The following is a 14,571-nucleotide window of genomic DNA, read 5'->3' on the forward strand; positions in this document are numbered from 1 at the left end:
TTTTTCTTTTTTGTGGAGAAACAGAATCTTGGCCTGCCCATGGACGCTGCTGGGGAGTCAAAGTCCGTTGTTCCCCTCGGCCCCCTCGCCCCCCAAATTTCTTTCTCATGTCCACACAGGGACGAGATGGAATCGTTCTGTGAGGGTGTGTTTTGTGGGAGTGGGTGTGCGTGTGTGTGTGGGTGTGGGTGTGGGTGTGTGTGTGTGTGGGTGTGGGTGTGTGGGTGTGGGTGTGTGTGTGTGTGGGTGGGGACCTCGCATGTCAACCCTAACACACACACACACACACACACACACACACACACACACACACACTTGCACGCACGCACATACACACAGGAGTATGCTGGCAGGGACTTCTCCTCCGTGTTCAAGATGCTGTCTGGTGAAGGCCTGAGCAAGGACAACTGATCCAGCACACACACGCATGCAGTGCCTTTTGTCTCTCTCGCTTCCCCACAAATACAACGAAAGCGCCTGCACACTGCACTCGATAAGCCAAGCCAACCCAGCCAGTTCCTCTCCACCTCAAGTTTTTCTGTGTTGTGTTGTGACATGATGTGATGTGATGACTGTTTCTTCAACAAGTTGGTGAGTTGTTGTTTTGGTTTACTGAGCAAAAGCATCACACGTCTCCTGAACAGCAGGAACTTGAAACTTGTGCGAAGCTTACACACTCATTCAACGCAGTGGTTTGTTGAAGGGGGTTCGTTAAGGGGTAACACAATTAGTAAAGATAGGGCACGCGAGTACAGCAACGAGTGTGCGATTGATAGCAGACACCGCATGACACACAGCAAGAGTACAAGCATTGCGCCGCCATGTGTTTGCCTGCTTAGAAGCACTTGCGGTGGACAATCGAGGGGCCAGACTCGTCGTACTCGGCCTTGGAGATCCACATCTGCTGGAAGGTGGAGAGGGAGGCGAGGATGGAGCCGCCAATCCAGACAGAGTACTTGCGCTCGGGAGGAGCAATGATCTTGATCTTCATGGTGGATGGGGCGAGGGCGGTGATCTCCTTCTGCATGCGGTCGGCAATGCCGGGGAACATGGTGGTACCGCCAGAGAGGACAGTGTTGGCGTAGAGGTCCTTACGGATGTCGACGTCGCACTTCATGATCGAGTTGTAGGTGTGCTCGTGGATGCCGGTGGCCTCCAGACCAAGGAAGGATGGCTGGAAGAGGGCCTCGGGGCAGCGGAAGCGCTCGTTGCCAATGGTGATGACCTGGCCATCGGGGAGCTCGTAGCTCTTCTCCAGGCTGGAGGAGGAGGCGGCGGTGGCCATCTCCTGCTCAAAGTCGAGGGCGACGTAGGAGAGCTTCTCCTTGATGTCACGCACAATCTCGCGCTCGGCGGTGGTGGTGAAGGAGTAACCGCGCTCGGTGAGGATCTTCATCATGTAGTCGGTGAGATCGCGGCCGGCAAGGTCGAGACGCAGGATGGCGTGGGGAAGGGCGTAACCCTCGTAGATGGGGACGGTGTGGGTGACACCATCGCCAGAGTCGAGGACGATACCCGTGGTACGGCCAGAGGCGTACAGGGAGAGCACAGCCTGGATGGCGACGTACATGGCGGGGGTGTTGAACGTCTCGAACATGATCTGGGTCATCTTCTCACGGTTGGCCTTGGGGTTGAGGGGGGCCTCGGTGAGGAGGACGGGGTGCTCCTCGGGCGCAACGCGGAGCTCGTTGTAGAAGGTGTGGTGCCAGATCTTCTCCATGTCGTCCCAGTTGGTCACAATACCGTGCTCAATGGGGTACTTGAGCGTGAGGATACCACGCTTGCTCTGGGCCTCGTCGCCGACGTACGAGTCCTTCTGGCCCATGCCGACCATCACGCCCTGGTGGCGGGGACGGCCAACAATGGAGGGGAAGACGGCGCGGGGAGCGTCGTCACCGGCGAAGCCGGCCTTGCACATGCCGGAGCCGTTGTCAACAACGAGAGCAGCAACATCCTCGTCACCCATGGCTGGTTGTTTTGTGGTTGTTGTAGGGAGTGTTGAAAGAGCGGGGAGCTGGCTGACTTGCTGGTTCAGTGGTCGTTCAAAAGTGCAGTCGAGATAAATGGCTCAAGCAGTCGCTCGTTTGTCAGACAAAACAACAACAACAACAACAACAACACCCCACTGCACTGCGCACTGCCAGCAAAAGGCACAGGCAAAGAAGAAGGTTCACCAGGGAAGCTTTGTGGCTGGTTGTGTGGCTTGTCTGGCTTATTTTTGGTGCGACAACAACACAGCCAGCACACAAAAAAAAAGGCTGGGCGTCCCACAGTTGCGACAACTCACACGGACATTCTGCAACGGAAATGCCCCCTGAGAAAGCATTCGGGAAAGTGGGCGGTGCCACGAAGCCACACAACCCAGAGCAAACGAAGCGGGTGGCGAACAGAGGTTCCCAAATCGGGAAACCTGTGATGGCATGCAACACGTCAAACATGACAGGTGCAAGCCGTTTGGATGGATGGCATTGGAGCCGCCACAATTTCGAACTGGGTGGTTGATTTGAAGCAGCGTGCTGCTGAGTTTGATGATGAAATGATGACGTGAGCACGCAGACGCTACATAGGACGCTTGGGCTTCTGGGCTTGCTGCCTGCCGGAAGGACTTTGTCGTGTGTGTTCTGTTGCTTGTTTGTGTTGTTTGCTTTGCAGGAGTAGGAAAGACTCCGAGAAGCACATGAATTACAAGGTACACAGAGCGGAAGAAACGCTCTTGTTGGTTCTAAGTGTGTGCGGGTTGAATGTAATCAAAGTGCAACAAACGAACGGGTCTCAAACAAGATGTCACTGCTGTGCTGCTGTGCTCTTGCGGCACTATCACGGCAGCACAACTACCCGAACTCCTTGACCTTTGTGTCACAGGCACAGCAAGAGCAAAATCAACCCAACAAAATAAAAGAAAAGCTGTGATAGTGTTATGTGCAGACAATTCCAAGTACCGGAAACGCTCAACCAAGAACTACAGCTTGTTTCGATCGAGGAGCATACGCCTGCCCTTACGCCAAGAGCGCTGTCGATTCGAGAGGCAGCAGCGTTCTAGCCAGCGTTCCAACACCAAAGAGGCAGAGAACGAGAGAAGGAGAGAACGAGAGAACGAGAGAAAAAAAAAAAAAAGTGCCGCGGTTGTAACGGTCGTGGCGGTCCTGTGAGCGCGAGCAACAGCAGCCACCACCACCACCGACGGCGGCCACTGCGGCCGCGCCATGGACGCAGCCATGCGTGGCAAGCGCCACGGCAGCGACGAGACCGAGGACAGCGGTGGAAACGACGGCCCACCCAGCAGGAAGGCCGCCCACCACGACTCCCCGTGGCGTCACCGCCTCCGGCCTAACCGCCAGAGCCGATCGCCCCCGCTCACGCAACGCCCCCAAGCCGCACCCCGCTCGCCGTCAGCCTCCCCCGCCCGCACAGAGCACCCGGCAACCACCGGACACCCCCCGCCCGCGCCCGGCGACGGCCACGACGAACGAGGTAACGAAAACACGCCACAGGACACGCCCGGTCCTGCGTCGCGTGCATCCCCTACCCCACCGCCGCGCAGCCGCCAGGCCGACATCTCCAGAGGACGGGACAAGCAGCCCCGCCCCAGATCCGCCTCAACAGGACGCCGCACCGTGCGCACTCGCCGGCATCATACTGCCGAGCCCAGCCGCACCGCGCAGCCCCACATCGATACCACGAGCCCCCGCGCTCCCCAGGACCAGCAGGTGCGAACCGCCACCCCGTTCCCATCCCAGGCACGTGACGCTTCTTCCCCCACCGCTTCTCCTGCCATCCCCCCTGGCCACCCCAGCCAGACCGAGGGCCCAGCCCCTGCCGCAGCGCCCCCCTCGCCGCCCCGGCCGGCCTCAAATGAGGACGCGCCATCAGCCCCTGCGGGCTCACCGCCATCGCCTCCCCAAGCAGGCACTCCCATCCTCTTCGAGGGACCTACCCATCGCGACACCACCCCCGACCTGCCCGCGCACGCCGCGGCCGACCGCACCACCGCCGGCATCGACGACGACCCCGACACGCAACTGCACGACGTGTTCGCGGTCCACGAGTGCTGCCGGACGCCGGGCTGCTGGGTCAGTACCCACCAGCCCGTCTCACTCACGCCGGAGCAACTCGCGCCACGCCAGCCACTCCCGCGCTTCCCCTGCCCTTTCGAGCGGTGCCGCAAGCACCAACACTCGACAGACACCGAAAACAGACGCTTCGACCTCACCAAGCTGGCTCAGCACTTCCGTTCCCAACATGCAGACGACCTGTCCCCAGGTCTCGCGGAAGCCTTCGGACTCACATACTGCACCAGCTGCTCGGGGCACATCTTCTCGCCGCGCCACAGATGCAACAATCGGGCACACACCCCCGAGGCCGGCACTGATGCTGACGCCCATGACCTCCCCATCCTCCAGCCCTCCGACGGCCAGTGGACCCGAGATCTCAAGGGCATCGAAGCGGACCTCGTCGAGCGCGTGCGAAACAAGGACGACAGCGATATCTTCCACTGCTACCGCACCGCCCAGAAGATCCCCAACCATCCCCTCGCGTATCGAGCCTTACGGATCGCATCCAACATGATCGTAGAAGCCGAAAGCGACCCCAACAAGCGGAAGCGACACAATGACTACGTCCTGGGTGCCTTCCACCTACTGCAGCTCATTTTCGCCAGGGACAAGGCACACTACATCCGGAACAACACACTACACGCCCGGATGTGCCTCCTCGCGTCGCGCAACTGGGACCGCCTGGAGGCACGAGCCACGATCCGGATGCGGTCGCCGCGCACCGACGAGGAAGGACGCGCCGGCAAGGCCCGCCAACACCTCGCAGCGGGGAACATCTCCAACGCATACCGCACCCTCGCAGATGACTCCACGATGGCGCAGTGGACACCCGACACCCTCGCCAAAACCAAGGACAAGATCCGCACCGACGACGAAGAACCCTTGGGGGCCATCGACAACGTCCTCGACGACAGGGACCAGGTGTTCCAGCTCGAGGACTCCAACATCAAGGACGCCATCGCCTCCATCAAGACCAGCTCCTCGGTCGGCGCGACAGGCATCTCGCCCCACCTGCTGCGCATGCTGTCCGACAGCGGCAGTGGCAACGGTGCGGTCGCCCTGATCAACATGCTCTTCCGCGGAGACCTGCCCCACATCACCCCGCACCTCATGGGCGGCAGACTCATCGTCCTCAACAAGAAAGACGGCGGCATCCGCCCTATCGTGCCCATGGACACCGTCGCAAAGGCATTGGAAAAGGCCGCGTTCCTCAAGACCAAAGGAGCAGTCGTCGACTTCCTATGCCCGCGCCAACTGGGCGTCGGGGTTCCCGGCGGCACCGAACTCATCGTCCACGGCATCCGAGAACACCTGCGCCGCAACCGGCAGGACGTCACCCAGAGCCTCGACATCTCCAACGCCTTCGGGTCCATCAGCCGCCAGGCTATCCTGGACACGCTGGTGACGGAATTCCCGGTCCTGGCTCGGTGCTTCCACTCCACGTACGCAACAGCCCCGCGGCTTGTGCTACCTAACGGCGACCACCTGCACATGACCGACGGCGTCGCGCAAGGCGGGCCGCTGTCCCCTGCGTACTTCGCCATTGCCATGCACGGCGCCCTGCGGAAGGCCGCAGGTGAAGGCGAGCGCGAGACCAACGGTCGAGGCGAAGACGATAATGAGGGCGAAAGCGCGGCCGAACAACGCAACACGTGCGTGGTAGTGGCCTACCTCGACGACGTGTATATCGCCGGGCCCCAGGAGAGCGTCGAACGGACGGCTGCCCGCTTCGCCAGGCACGCGCTCGACGTCGGACTCAAGGTCAACGCTACCAAGACAACAACAATCAAGTACGGCGACCAAACCGCCTCCGTCCTTGGGGCCCCCCTCTTCAGCGCCGCCCCCGTCGACAGGGTCGACCACGCTGCAGCCACCATTGACAAGGCCTTCCGCCACCTACCCCTGCAGTGCATCCTCATCCTCCTGAGGTACTGCGTAGTGGCTAAGGAGAACTACACGATGCGCACCACCGCGCAATGCACCCAGGCGTGCCGCAAGCTCGACGAGCTCATCGCCCTGTCCCTGGCCAGGATGTTGGGGCACACGAACCCGCTTAAGGATGAGTCGCTTCAACGCTGCCTGCGGCCCTATCAACGCGGCGGGCTCGCCCTCCGGTCCCAGGAGTCGGCCGCCCCCGCCGCCTTTCTCGGCGCCATACGCGACTTCTTCAACAGCACGCGACACCCCTTTGAGTGCGGCCTCCCCAGCAACACGCTTAGGACCGAGATGTCGGCGGCACTGACGCGGCTCGCGTGCACGACGCGCGACAAGGAACAGGGCGGCGTCACCACGATTGATGAGGTCCTCAAAGCCGGGAGAAAGCTCCAGCGCACCCTGACCAGGATCCTGGATGAACGCACCCCCTACAGCCACAAGCGCACCGTCCGCGCCTTCCAGCTCAGCGCAGGCGGCCCCGGGTCCTTCCACTGGCTCACCGCGATGCCCAGCTGCCCAAAACTCACCCTCAACGACGCACAGTTCAGAACATCCCTCAGTGCGCGTATCCGAGTCCCGGCGGCTGGGTACCACCCTCGCGCCTCGTGCAGGGCATGCCACAAGCCGACGGAGAGCGCGTTCCACCAGGAAAGCTGCCAATCCATCCGCAAAAGGCGACACGATCGTCTCAACGGCGACATCGCCGCCTTCCTCCGCAACAGCGGCCTCTCGGCCGTATGCGAGGTGGGAGACTACGTGGACGGTGGACAGCAACGCCTGGACATCGACTGCGTCCTTCCGGACGGCACCGCCGTCGCGACCGACCTCACTATCATTAAAGTTTTACATCAAAAAAAAAAAACAGACATTAGTTAGTTAGCTCTTGTGCAGCGACATACGACTGGACTACATATGATCCAACCGGCCCATTTATATGACACAACACACCCACGTTGACCACACAAAGAAGCAAACACACACGCGTACCCGTACCTGCTGAGTTGCGTGCGAGCATGAGCGCGCTGTATGACACGGCTGCAGGGGTGCTGGAGCGGGTGCGCCAGCACAAGGGAACCATCAAGACGTTGTGTCTGGAAGCAGAGTACAAGCAAAAGAAGAAGCTCCTCGCCCTCGTGTGCCAAACATTGAAATGTGCGTGCGTAATGGGATGAATGCAGGCCTCGAACAGTGAGCGGTCATTAAAGTTTTACATCAAAAAAAAAAACAGACATTAGTTAGTTAGCTCTTGTGCAGCGACATACGACTGGACTACATATGATCCAACCGGCCCATTTATATGACACAACACACCCACGTTGACCACACAAAGAAGCAAACACACACGCGTACCCGTACCTGCTGAGTTGCGTGCGAGCATGAGCGCGCTGTATGACACGGCTGCAGGGGTGCTGGAGCGGGTGCGCCAGCACAAGGGAACCATCAAGACGTTGTGTCTGGAAGCAGAGTACAAGCAAAAGAAGAAGCTCCTCGCCCTCGTGTGCCAAACATTGAAATGTGCGTGCGTAATGGGATGAATGAAGGATGTTCTATGTTGAGCTGCGCATGCTTCTTGTGATGTGAGTGCGTTGTAAGCCATATGCGCGTGTATGTGTGCGTGTGTGCGCGTGTGCGCGCGCGTGTAAGCTGTGAGCGCCGGTATGTGTGCATGTGTGCGTGTGCGCGCGTGTGTGTCAGCTGTGAGCGCCGGTGTCGTGCGAGGTGCAATTCTTCTTCAGCATCAGCAACCGCAACAATGATACGATGTCATCTCGCCTTTGTTGACCTGCTCTGTTGCAGACCAGCGTGCCGTCGATGCTATCATCGCCAAGGCACAATTGCTTGAGAAGGAGCCAACGGTGCGCGCACCCAAAACACACACACACACACACACACAGACACACACAGACACACACACACAGACACACAGACGCACACATTCACGCACACACACAGACACACAGACACACAGACACAGACACACGTACACATACGCACATGTATTTGCACACTGGCTTTGCTCTTACACCGTCATGACAACCCCTTCTCGCATTGCAACGCGTTGCACTCGCCACTCACACGTCTATCCACACACCCACACACAGCTGTCAAAGGAGCTGGCGCGTGTGCTGTGTCATGATCTCCTTATTGGTGGTGTGCTGCGGTGCACAGGGAGCCTGTACGAAGCCATCATGAGACACAAGGTACGCTGGGCATGATTGCCACTGGATTGTCACTGGTACTTGACCACGCAACACTGCGCGCATTTTTATGCGTGGCTTTTGACAGCCCGCACTGTGGATGATCTCCACGCCATCCTCTTATCCTTGGTGCCGTTGCCGCCTTTGTCGATGCGGTGGCTGCTCTTGCAACCGCTTGTATGCTGAGCAGGACGAGCTTCAGACCGCATTAGCCGACTTGATGGCAGAGCGCGGCGTCGATACAGCGAGCGCTCTAGCAGAAGACACCCTGGCCGGTACGCATGCCAACCTTTTCTCTGCCTGCTCCGCCCATGTCACCAGCGAACCGCCATGATTGCGATCGCAGCACACATACACATGGCGACCGAAACACCCGCGAAGCTACACCCAAAACGACAACACACGACAACACACACACACACAACGACAACACACACACACACACACACACACACACACACACACACACACGACAACACACACACACACAACGACACACACACACACACACACACACATCCGTTCTGTCTTCACACGCCCCCCTTCTGTCCCTCTTTTTCATTGCTGCGACCTCAACAGAGTCAATGCCACGCTACGCGCGCGTAAACCCGCTGAAGCAGCCAGAAGCAGCCACCCTCACAGCGCTGGAGGAAACAGGGTTCCAGCTGCAGCAGCTGCACGCCGCGGGCCCAAAGTCCACAACAACGCTGGAGTCGCGACAGCACTACTTCAAGGACACGCACCTGGACAACCTTCTCGGCTTTCACCCAAGGGTGCGTTGAGGCAGCGATCGGTGATCCCAAGAGTAGCAGGGCGGGTGTGGAACGGTGGAGGTGATGGAAGGTGACGAGTTAGGGTGCGCTGGTGTGTATTCGTGCGCGTGCGTGTGCGTGTGTATGCGTGTGTGTGTATGCGTGTGCGTGTGTATGCGTGTGCGCGTGCGTGCGTGTGCGCGTGTGTGCGTGTGGGTGTGGGTGTTTGTATCGTTTGTATCGTTGCGCGTGTGTGCGTGTATGCCCAGCTGCATGTTCACGCCACATGCTTGAATGAGCGCACACCCGTGATATTTACGCTTGCGCTGTGCTACGCCCAAACGACGCAGCAGCCTGCCGTCTCATGTGTCGTGCCACACATCATGCATGTTGCTCACACGACTGCGCGCCGAAACCACAACATGCCCGCAGACGGACTTCCACACGCACTGGCTGTACCGTCGCGGCCACCTCATCCTGCAGGACAAGGCAAGCTGTTTCCCCGCAGCCATTCTGGCGCCACCACCGGGCTCTGTCTGCATCGACGCGTGCGCTGCGCCCGGCAACAAGACCTCACACCTCGCTGCCCTCATGCACAACAAGGGCACCGTCTTCGCCTTTGACATCAGCAGGCGCCGCATGGGAGGTGTGTGTGCGTGTGCGTGTGCATGCGTGTGCATGTGCATGTGCGTGCATGTGCGTGTGTGTGCCTGTGTGCGTGTGTATGCGTGCATGGATGGATGGGTGTGACATATATCTTTAACAGCCCAACGCAACACGTGCACAACACCTCCACACGTGCACTGCTAGTCGATCTCACCAACCGCCGCCACTTGTCCCCTCTGCCTATCTTCAAACTTTCCCTGTCCATCCGCCTGTGCCACCGCTTTTGACAGTGATGCGTCGCCAGCTCAAGCTTGCAGGCGTCACGTGCGTCAAGACAATGCTCAAAAGCTTCCTCGACACAGACCCCACGCATCCAAAGTTCAGAGATGTCAAATACATCCTTTGCGACCCTTCGGTGCGTGCGCACATTGCCCATGCGCGCCTGTGGATGTGTGTGTGTGTGCGTGCATGTGTGCGAGTTGTGTGTGCGTGCGTGCGTGCACGTATGTGTGTGCATATTACATTCACAAGTCTGTGCGCTAGGCCGTTCTCATTTGCCTCGACCGTGTTTGTGCCCGCCCCCCTCTTTTCCCGCCCACCATGTGCCTCCATGCCAACATCTGCGCATGCAGTGCTCTGGCTCTGGCATTGTGAGCCGGCTGAGCGATCTGGTGGACGTCAGCGATGCCGGCGAGCCGCAGACGCAGGAGGAGAAGCAGCAGGAGCGGCTCAAGGCGCTGGTACGTCACGCGCGCGCGTGTGTGTGCTTCTGTGCTTGCGCTATTGTGCTTGCGCTATTGTGCTTGCGCTATTGTGTTTGCGTGTGTGTGTGCGTGTGTGTGCGCGTGTGCGCGCGCGTGTGTGTGTGCGTGTGTGTTTGTGCGTGTGTGCGCGTGTGTGTGCGTGTGTGTGTGTGTGTTTGTGCGTGTGCGCGCGTGTGTGTTTGTGTGTGTGTGTGTCAATGCACGTACGTACTCTTGCACATTTTCGTGTGTGCGTGACAACCCACATCACCTGTGTGGCAACTTCCATCATCTGATATGTGACCTCTTGTATCCCTGCGCCCATTTGCCATTCTCACCCTCTTCTCGGTACCACACACTTGCTTTCACGCAGGCCGAGTTCCAGGTGCAGGTTGTGAACCATGCCCTCTCCTTTCCAAACGTGGAGCGCGTCACCTACAGCACATGCTCCGTACATCAGGTTGGTTGTTGTGCGGGTGATGGGAGGAGGGGAACACATGTGTGGCGTGGCATTCTATCGTGCCCGTTCGTGTGCTGGCCGCTGCTGCGTCCTGCTGAGTGCTCATGCATGCCCTGTGTATGTTTCGCTGCCTGGTGCTTGTGGCACACGCCGAGCAGGAGGAGAACGAGGATGTTGTCGCTGCAGTGCTGGCTGCCAATCCGTCCTTTGAACTTGCTGAAGCGCTGCCATCATGGCATCGTCGTGGCCACAGTGACACGTTGCCATCAGGTGTGCATTGGCGGGGATTAGCACAGGCATTTCAGTGTGCAGGGCTACTGCTGTTGCTGCTGCTGCCGCTGCTCTTTTGCTGTGTCAACGTGGCGGCTGTTTTGCTGTGTCAACGTGGCGGCTGTTTTGTTCATGTGCTGTTTTCCGCCATGCCACTGCATGTGCTTGCGTTTCAATTGTTGACTGCCTTTCCGCACCCCCTCCTGCATTCTCTACCCTTCACACACACACCCACACACACACACACACACACACACACACACACACACACACACACACACACACACACACACACACACACACACACACACACACCCACCACACACCCATATTCACACTTCCCTCCTCTGTCACTCCTTTTCACCCAACACTCACCACTCCCTCCTGCTACAACCTGCCTCATGGCATCCTTTGTCGCTGTGCAGCGGCCATGTGCGTGCGCACGGATCCTGCGCAGGACTTCACAAACGGATTCTTCGTTGCTCTGTTTGTTCGCAAGCCTGGGGCGCCGCGACCACAGTCTCAGAAGCAGCGCACCTCCAAGCGCAACAGCAGCACCAGCAAGGCGTCAGCCAGCGGTGATCGCGGCAGTGGCCGGGGTGAAGGCACCACAACAAAGCGCGCCAAGAGCGCAGCGCCACAAGCCCCGCTTGTGCCTCGTCAGCGCCCGTCCATGAAACAGCGGCAGAAGCGCAGCAAGGCCCGCCTTCGCTCCGTGGTCACACCCTCCCACTGACGCTCCTGCTTTGCGCGTGTGTGAGTGAGTGTGCATGTGTGCATGTGCGTGTGCATGTATGTGTCTGATTGTGTGTGTGTGTGCGTGTGTGTGATTGTGTGTTGGCTGTGTGCGAATGTGTGTGAATGTGTGTTGGCTGTGTGCGATTGTGTGACACGTTTGTGTGTGATGTGTGGCATGTGACATGATGTGACATTGTGACATGTGACGACCTCTCTTCCACTTCTCAACAACATCGCGACCAACAAAGTGTGCTATTTTATGGACATTTTTGCATAAAATTCGGCAACCTTGATGGGAGGGAAGACTGACCTGCTACTCACTCTCAATAACAACGTCCTCTCCCACCAACCAATCAATCAACCGACCAGCACGCACCGCACTGCTTGTTGTCTTGCTTCTTGGTGGTTGGCTTCCTCCTTCGGCTCGCCAGCTTGGTGGCGGCAACGGGCACAGGGTGCTCCTGTCCAAGGGGGATGGCAAAACAAAAGATGCCGCGGTGCGGTCCTTTGTCATCATTGTTGTTGTTGGACACCACAGCGCCAGTGGTTGTGATGTTGTTGCTTCTTGTGCCGCTGATGTCGCTTGGGTTGTCCTCAACGCTGTGCAGTGCCAGCGGTAGCGAACATGGCGACTCCCCGCCCGTTCTTCAGGTGCTGTGGTGCTGTGCTGTTTGTTGTGGCGTGTAGTGTGTTTGTGCTGTGCTGTGGTGTGTGCTGTGCTGTTTGTTGTGGCGTGTAGTGTGTTTGTGCTGTGGTGTGGTGTGCTGTTTGTTGTGGCGTGTGTTCTATGTGTTGTGTGTTGTCTGTGCCATGCCGTGTTTGACCTCGTTGGCATGGCTGTGGCTTGTCTCGTGCATGTCTTGTGTAGCTTGCTTGCTTGGGACGGCCTTTGTGGCTGTGTGTGGCTGTGTGTGCATGTGTGGTCTCAAAGCCACACAACAACAACCCTCCACCCTCCGCGGCTGCAACACCTCACAAGTACGCGTGGTTGTTGTGTTGATCAACAGACCGTCGTCACTGCGCTCGAGCAAGTCACTGCCGACATTAGTCTACTGGAAACGCGAGGTGCTGTGGCTACTTTGGTGGTGTTGACTTTTTTGATGTGTTGGGGAACGATGCCTTTTGCCCGCCACACCATCTGCCCTTTCACACGAAAGCCTCGCATTTGTGTGTGTGTGTGTGTTTGTGTTTTTGTGTGTGTTTGTGTGTGTGTACATGTGTGTGTGTGTTTGTGTACATATGTGTATGTGTTTGTGCACATGTGTGTGTTTGTTTGTGCACATGTGTGTGTGTTTGTGTGTACGCACGTGTGTGTTTGTGTGTTTGCGTGTTTAGTGCAAGAGGAGAACAGGCACTGCTTATGGTGGCCAATTGATGCAGCCCAGGCGATAATTCGGGTGCGCAAGCACGGCGTGTGTTGTGTGTGTTGTGTGTGTGTGCGTGCGTGCGTGTGCGCGCGTGTGTGTGCATGTTTACCGTCGATGTCTTGCCAGTACGGTGTGTGTGCGTGCGGCGCTGATGAAACGGTTCAATCAGCTGCCGATGCTCCTTGCACCAAGGTTGCTTTTCTCTCTCACGACACGTCTTTCACACTCACATGCACACACACGCACACACATGCACACACATGCACACACGATACGTGGTAGATACGCTGCCTTTTCCCAAAGCAGGAGGCCAAGTCGAGGATACGGCTGGTCCTGCTGTCGGACAACTGGCGCCTGATACCGTGGATGTGGGACGTGGAGCTGGGCAGCCTGCGGTGCCGGTATTTCCAGCGCAAGCAGCGGCCGTCCTTGGTCATGGCCAACGTGCGCAACGAACTGCATGACGAGGAGCAGACCCTCATCTCCTGCAGTCTGGACTCAATTCAAAGCGTTGGTCCCATTGCCTTGAACATTACAGCCATCTTCCCTTCATACCCAAAATCAGGTGTGTGCGTGTGTAGGTGTGGCTGTACTTGTGTGGTTGTGTTTGTGTGGGTGGGTTTATGTGAGTAGGTGGGTTTGTGTGGGTGTGTTTGTGTGTTTGTGTGTGTGTGTGTGTGTGTGGTTGTGTGCGAACTTGCACGTGGACATGCGTGTGTTTGTGAACTTTTGCGCGCACACCTATATCGTGCACTTGGGCGTATGCGTTTTGCGTGCGCACATAACGCGCAGTTGCGCATGTATGTGATGCGCCACACTTGTACCTGCTGTACAGCCTTGTTTACCTGTTCCAGCAAGTGCACACGCGCTTTGCTGGATACTTTGTTTGTCACCCACCGATTCCACCCACCACCACCGTCACCACCAATTCCATCCACCAACCCAACCACCCTTGCATGCCTGTGTGCAGTGCCAGAGTGGCAGTCGTCCTTGTCTATTGTTATCCAGGAGGACCTGTACTCGCTATGAGGGAGACCCATCAGGCACCTGTGACCCTTCATTCAGACTGCCGCGTGTGGCATTGTGACGTGGAGGTGGAGGAAGAGGAGGAAGAGGAGGAAGAGGAGGAAGGGGAAGGGCATGGTGTTACCACGAGATTGCCTGTGAGATTGTCCACCAGCACGACACACACACGCACACATACCTTTTCACAGCTGTTTGTGGTTACGCGTAACACGTTATCTGCGTGTTGCACCAACAAGTGACACCTGCATCATGTCATGTACATACAACGCAAACACACACGCAAACACACACACACACAGACACACACACACACACAGACACACACACACACACACAGACACACACACACACACACAGACACACACACACACCCCACACACACACACACACCACCCACCCCCACACACACACACACACACACACA

The 14,571-nt window shown here is 57.9% G+C and overlaps 5 protein-coding genes across 5 annotated transcripts in view; 4 read left to right on the plus strand and 1 right to left on the minus strand.

Annotated features, from left to right (window-relative positions):
- PTSG_02200 (3-hydroxyisobutyrate dehydrogenase) overlaps positions 1–462 on the plus strand; it is a gene marked incomplete at its 5' end in the record, with an annotated part of 2,994 nt that extends 2,532 nt beyond the window's left edge. Inside the window, 3 exons of the mRNA XM_004996629.1 lie at positions 25–62; positions 120–147; positions 340–462. Of these exons, the coding sequence (XP_004996686.1) occupies positions 25–62; positions 120–147; positions 340–411 (138 nt within the window). The 3' untranslated portion in view covers positions 412–462. The remainder of the gene's footprint in view (positions 1–24; positions 63–119; positions 148–339) is intronic.
- A 100-nt stretch (positions 463–562) lies between these two features.
- PTSG_02201 (non-muscle actin) lies at positions 563–2,066 on the minus strand. Its single transcript, XM_004996630.1, has one exon. The coding sequence runs from the start codon at positions 1,964–1,966 to the stop codon at positions 836–838; it is 1,131 nt and encodes a 376-aa protein (XP_004996687.1). The 5' UTR covers positions 1,967–2,066; the 3' UTR covers positions 563–835.
- Positions 2,067–3,203: 1,137 nt separating this feature from the next.
- PTSG_11850 (uncharacterized protein) lies at positions 3,204–6,863 on the plus strand (the record flags this gene model as incomplete). The annotated part of the gene is made up of 2 exons (XM_004996631.1): positions 3,204–3,614; positions 3,708–6,863. The coding sequence occupies 2 exons, from the start codon at positions 3,204–3,206 to the stop codon at positions 6,861–6,863; spliced, it is 3,567 nt and encodes a 1,188-aa protein (XP_004996688.1).
- A 59-nt stretch (positions 6,864–6,922) lies between these two features.
- PTSG_02202 (uncharacterized protein) lies at positions 6,923–11,860 on the plus strand. The gene is made up of 11 exons (XM_004996632.1): positions 6,923–7,139; positions 7,785–7,843; positions 8,090–8,188; positions 8,376–8,460; positions 8,765–8,958; positions 9,370–9,583; positions 9,834–9,958; positions 10,176–10,283; positions 10,660–10,746; positions 10,905–11,016; positions 11,442–11,860. Exons 1-11 carry the CDS (start codon positions 7,001–7,003, stop codon positions 11,750–11,752), a joined length of 1,533 nt encoding a protein of 510 aa, XP_004996689.1. The 5' UTR covers positions 6,923–7,000; the 3' UTR covers positions 11,753–11,860.
- A 175-nt stretch (positions 11,861–12,035) lies between these two features.
- On the plus strand, positions 12,036–14,250 carry PTSG_02203 (uncharacterized protein). Its single transcript, XM_004996633.1, has 5 exons — positions 12,036–12,405; positions 12,762–12,819; positions 13,090–13,151; positions 13,404–13,686; positions 14,092–14,250. The coding sequence occupies exons 1-5, from the start codon at positions 12,229–12,231 to the stop codon at positions 14,148–14,150; spliced, it is 639 nt and encodes a 212-aa protein (XP_004996690.1). The 5' UTR covers positions 12,036–12,228; the 3' UTR covers positions 14,151–14,250.
- Positions 14,251–14,571: the final 321 nt, after the last annotated feature.

Source organism: Salpingoeca rosetta (genome assembly GCF_000188695.1).
Source record: "Salpingoeca rosetta unplaced genomic scaffold supercont1.5, whole genome shotgun sequence".
Taxonomy (NCBI): Eukaryota; class Choanoflagellata; order Craspedida; family Salpingoecidae; genus Salpingoeca; species Salpingoeca rosetta.

Coding starts and splice junctions, on each gene's coding strand:
- PTSG_02203 (XM_004996633.1), top strand. CDS start 12,229: ATGGCAAAACAAAAGATGCCGCGGTGCGGTCCTTTGTCATCATTGTTG. Junction 12,820..13,089: donor TAGTCTACTGGAAACGCGAG/GTGCTGTGGCTA, acceptor TTGCGTGTTTAG/TGCAAGAGGAGAACAGGCAC. Junction 13,152..13,403: donor CAGCCCAGGCGATAATTCGG/GTGCGCAAGCAC, acceptor GATACGTGGTAG/ATACGCTGCCTTTTCCCAAA.
- PTSG_02202 (XM_004996632.1), top strand. CDS start 7,001: ATGAGCGCGCTGTATGACACGGCTGCAGGGGTGCTGGAGCGGGTGCGC. Junction 8,959..9,369: donor TTCTCGGCTTTCACCCAAGG/GTGCGTTGAGGC, acceptor ACATGCCCGCAG/ACGGACTTCCACACGCACTG. Junction 11,017..11,441: donor CAGTGACACGTTGCCATCAG/GTGTGCATTGGC, acceptor GTCGCTGTGCAG/CGGCCATGTGCGTGCGCACG.
- PTSG_02201 (XM_004996630.1), bottom strand. CDS start 1,966: ATGGGTGACGAGGATGTTGCTGCTCTCGTTGTTGACAACGGCTCCGGC.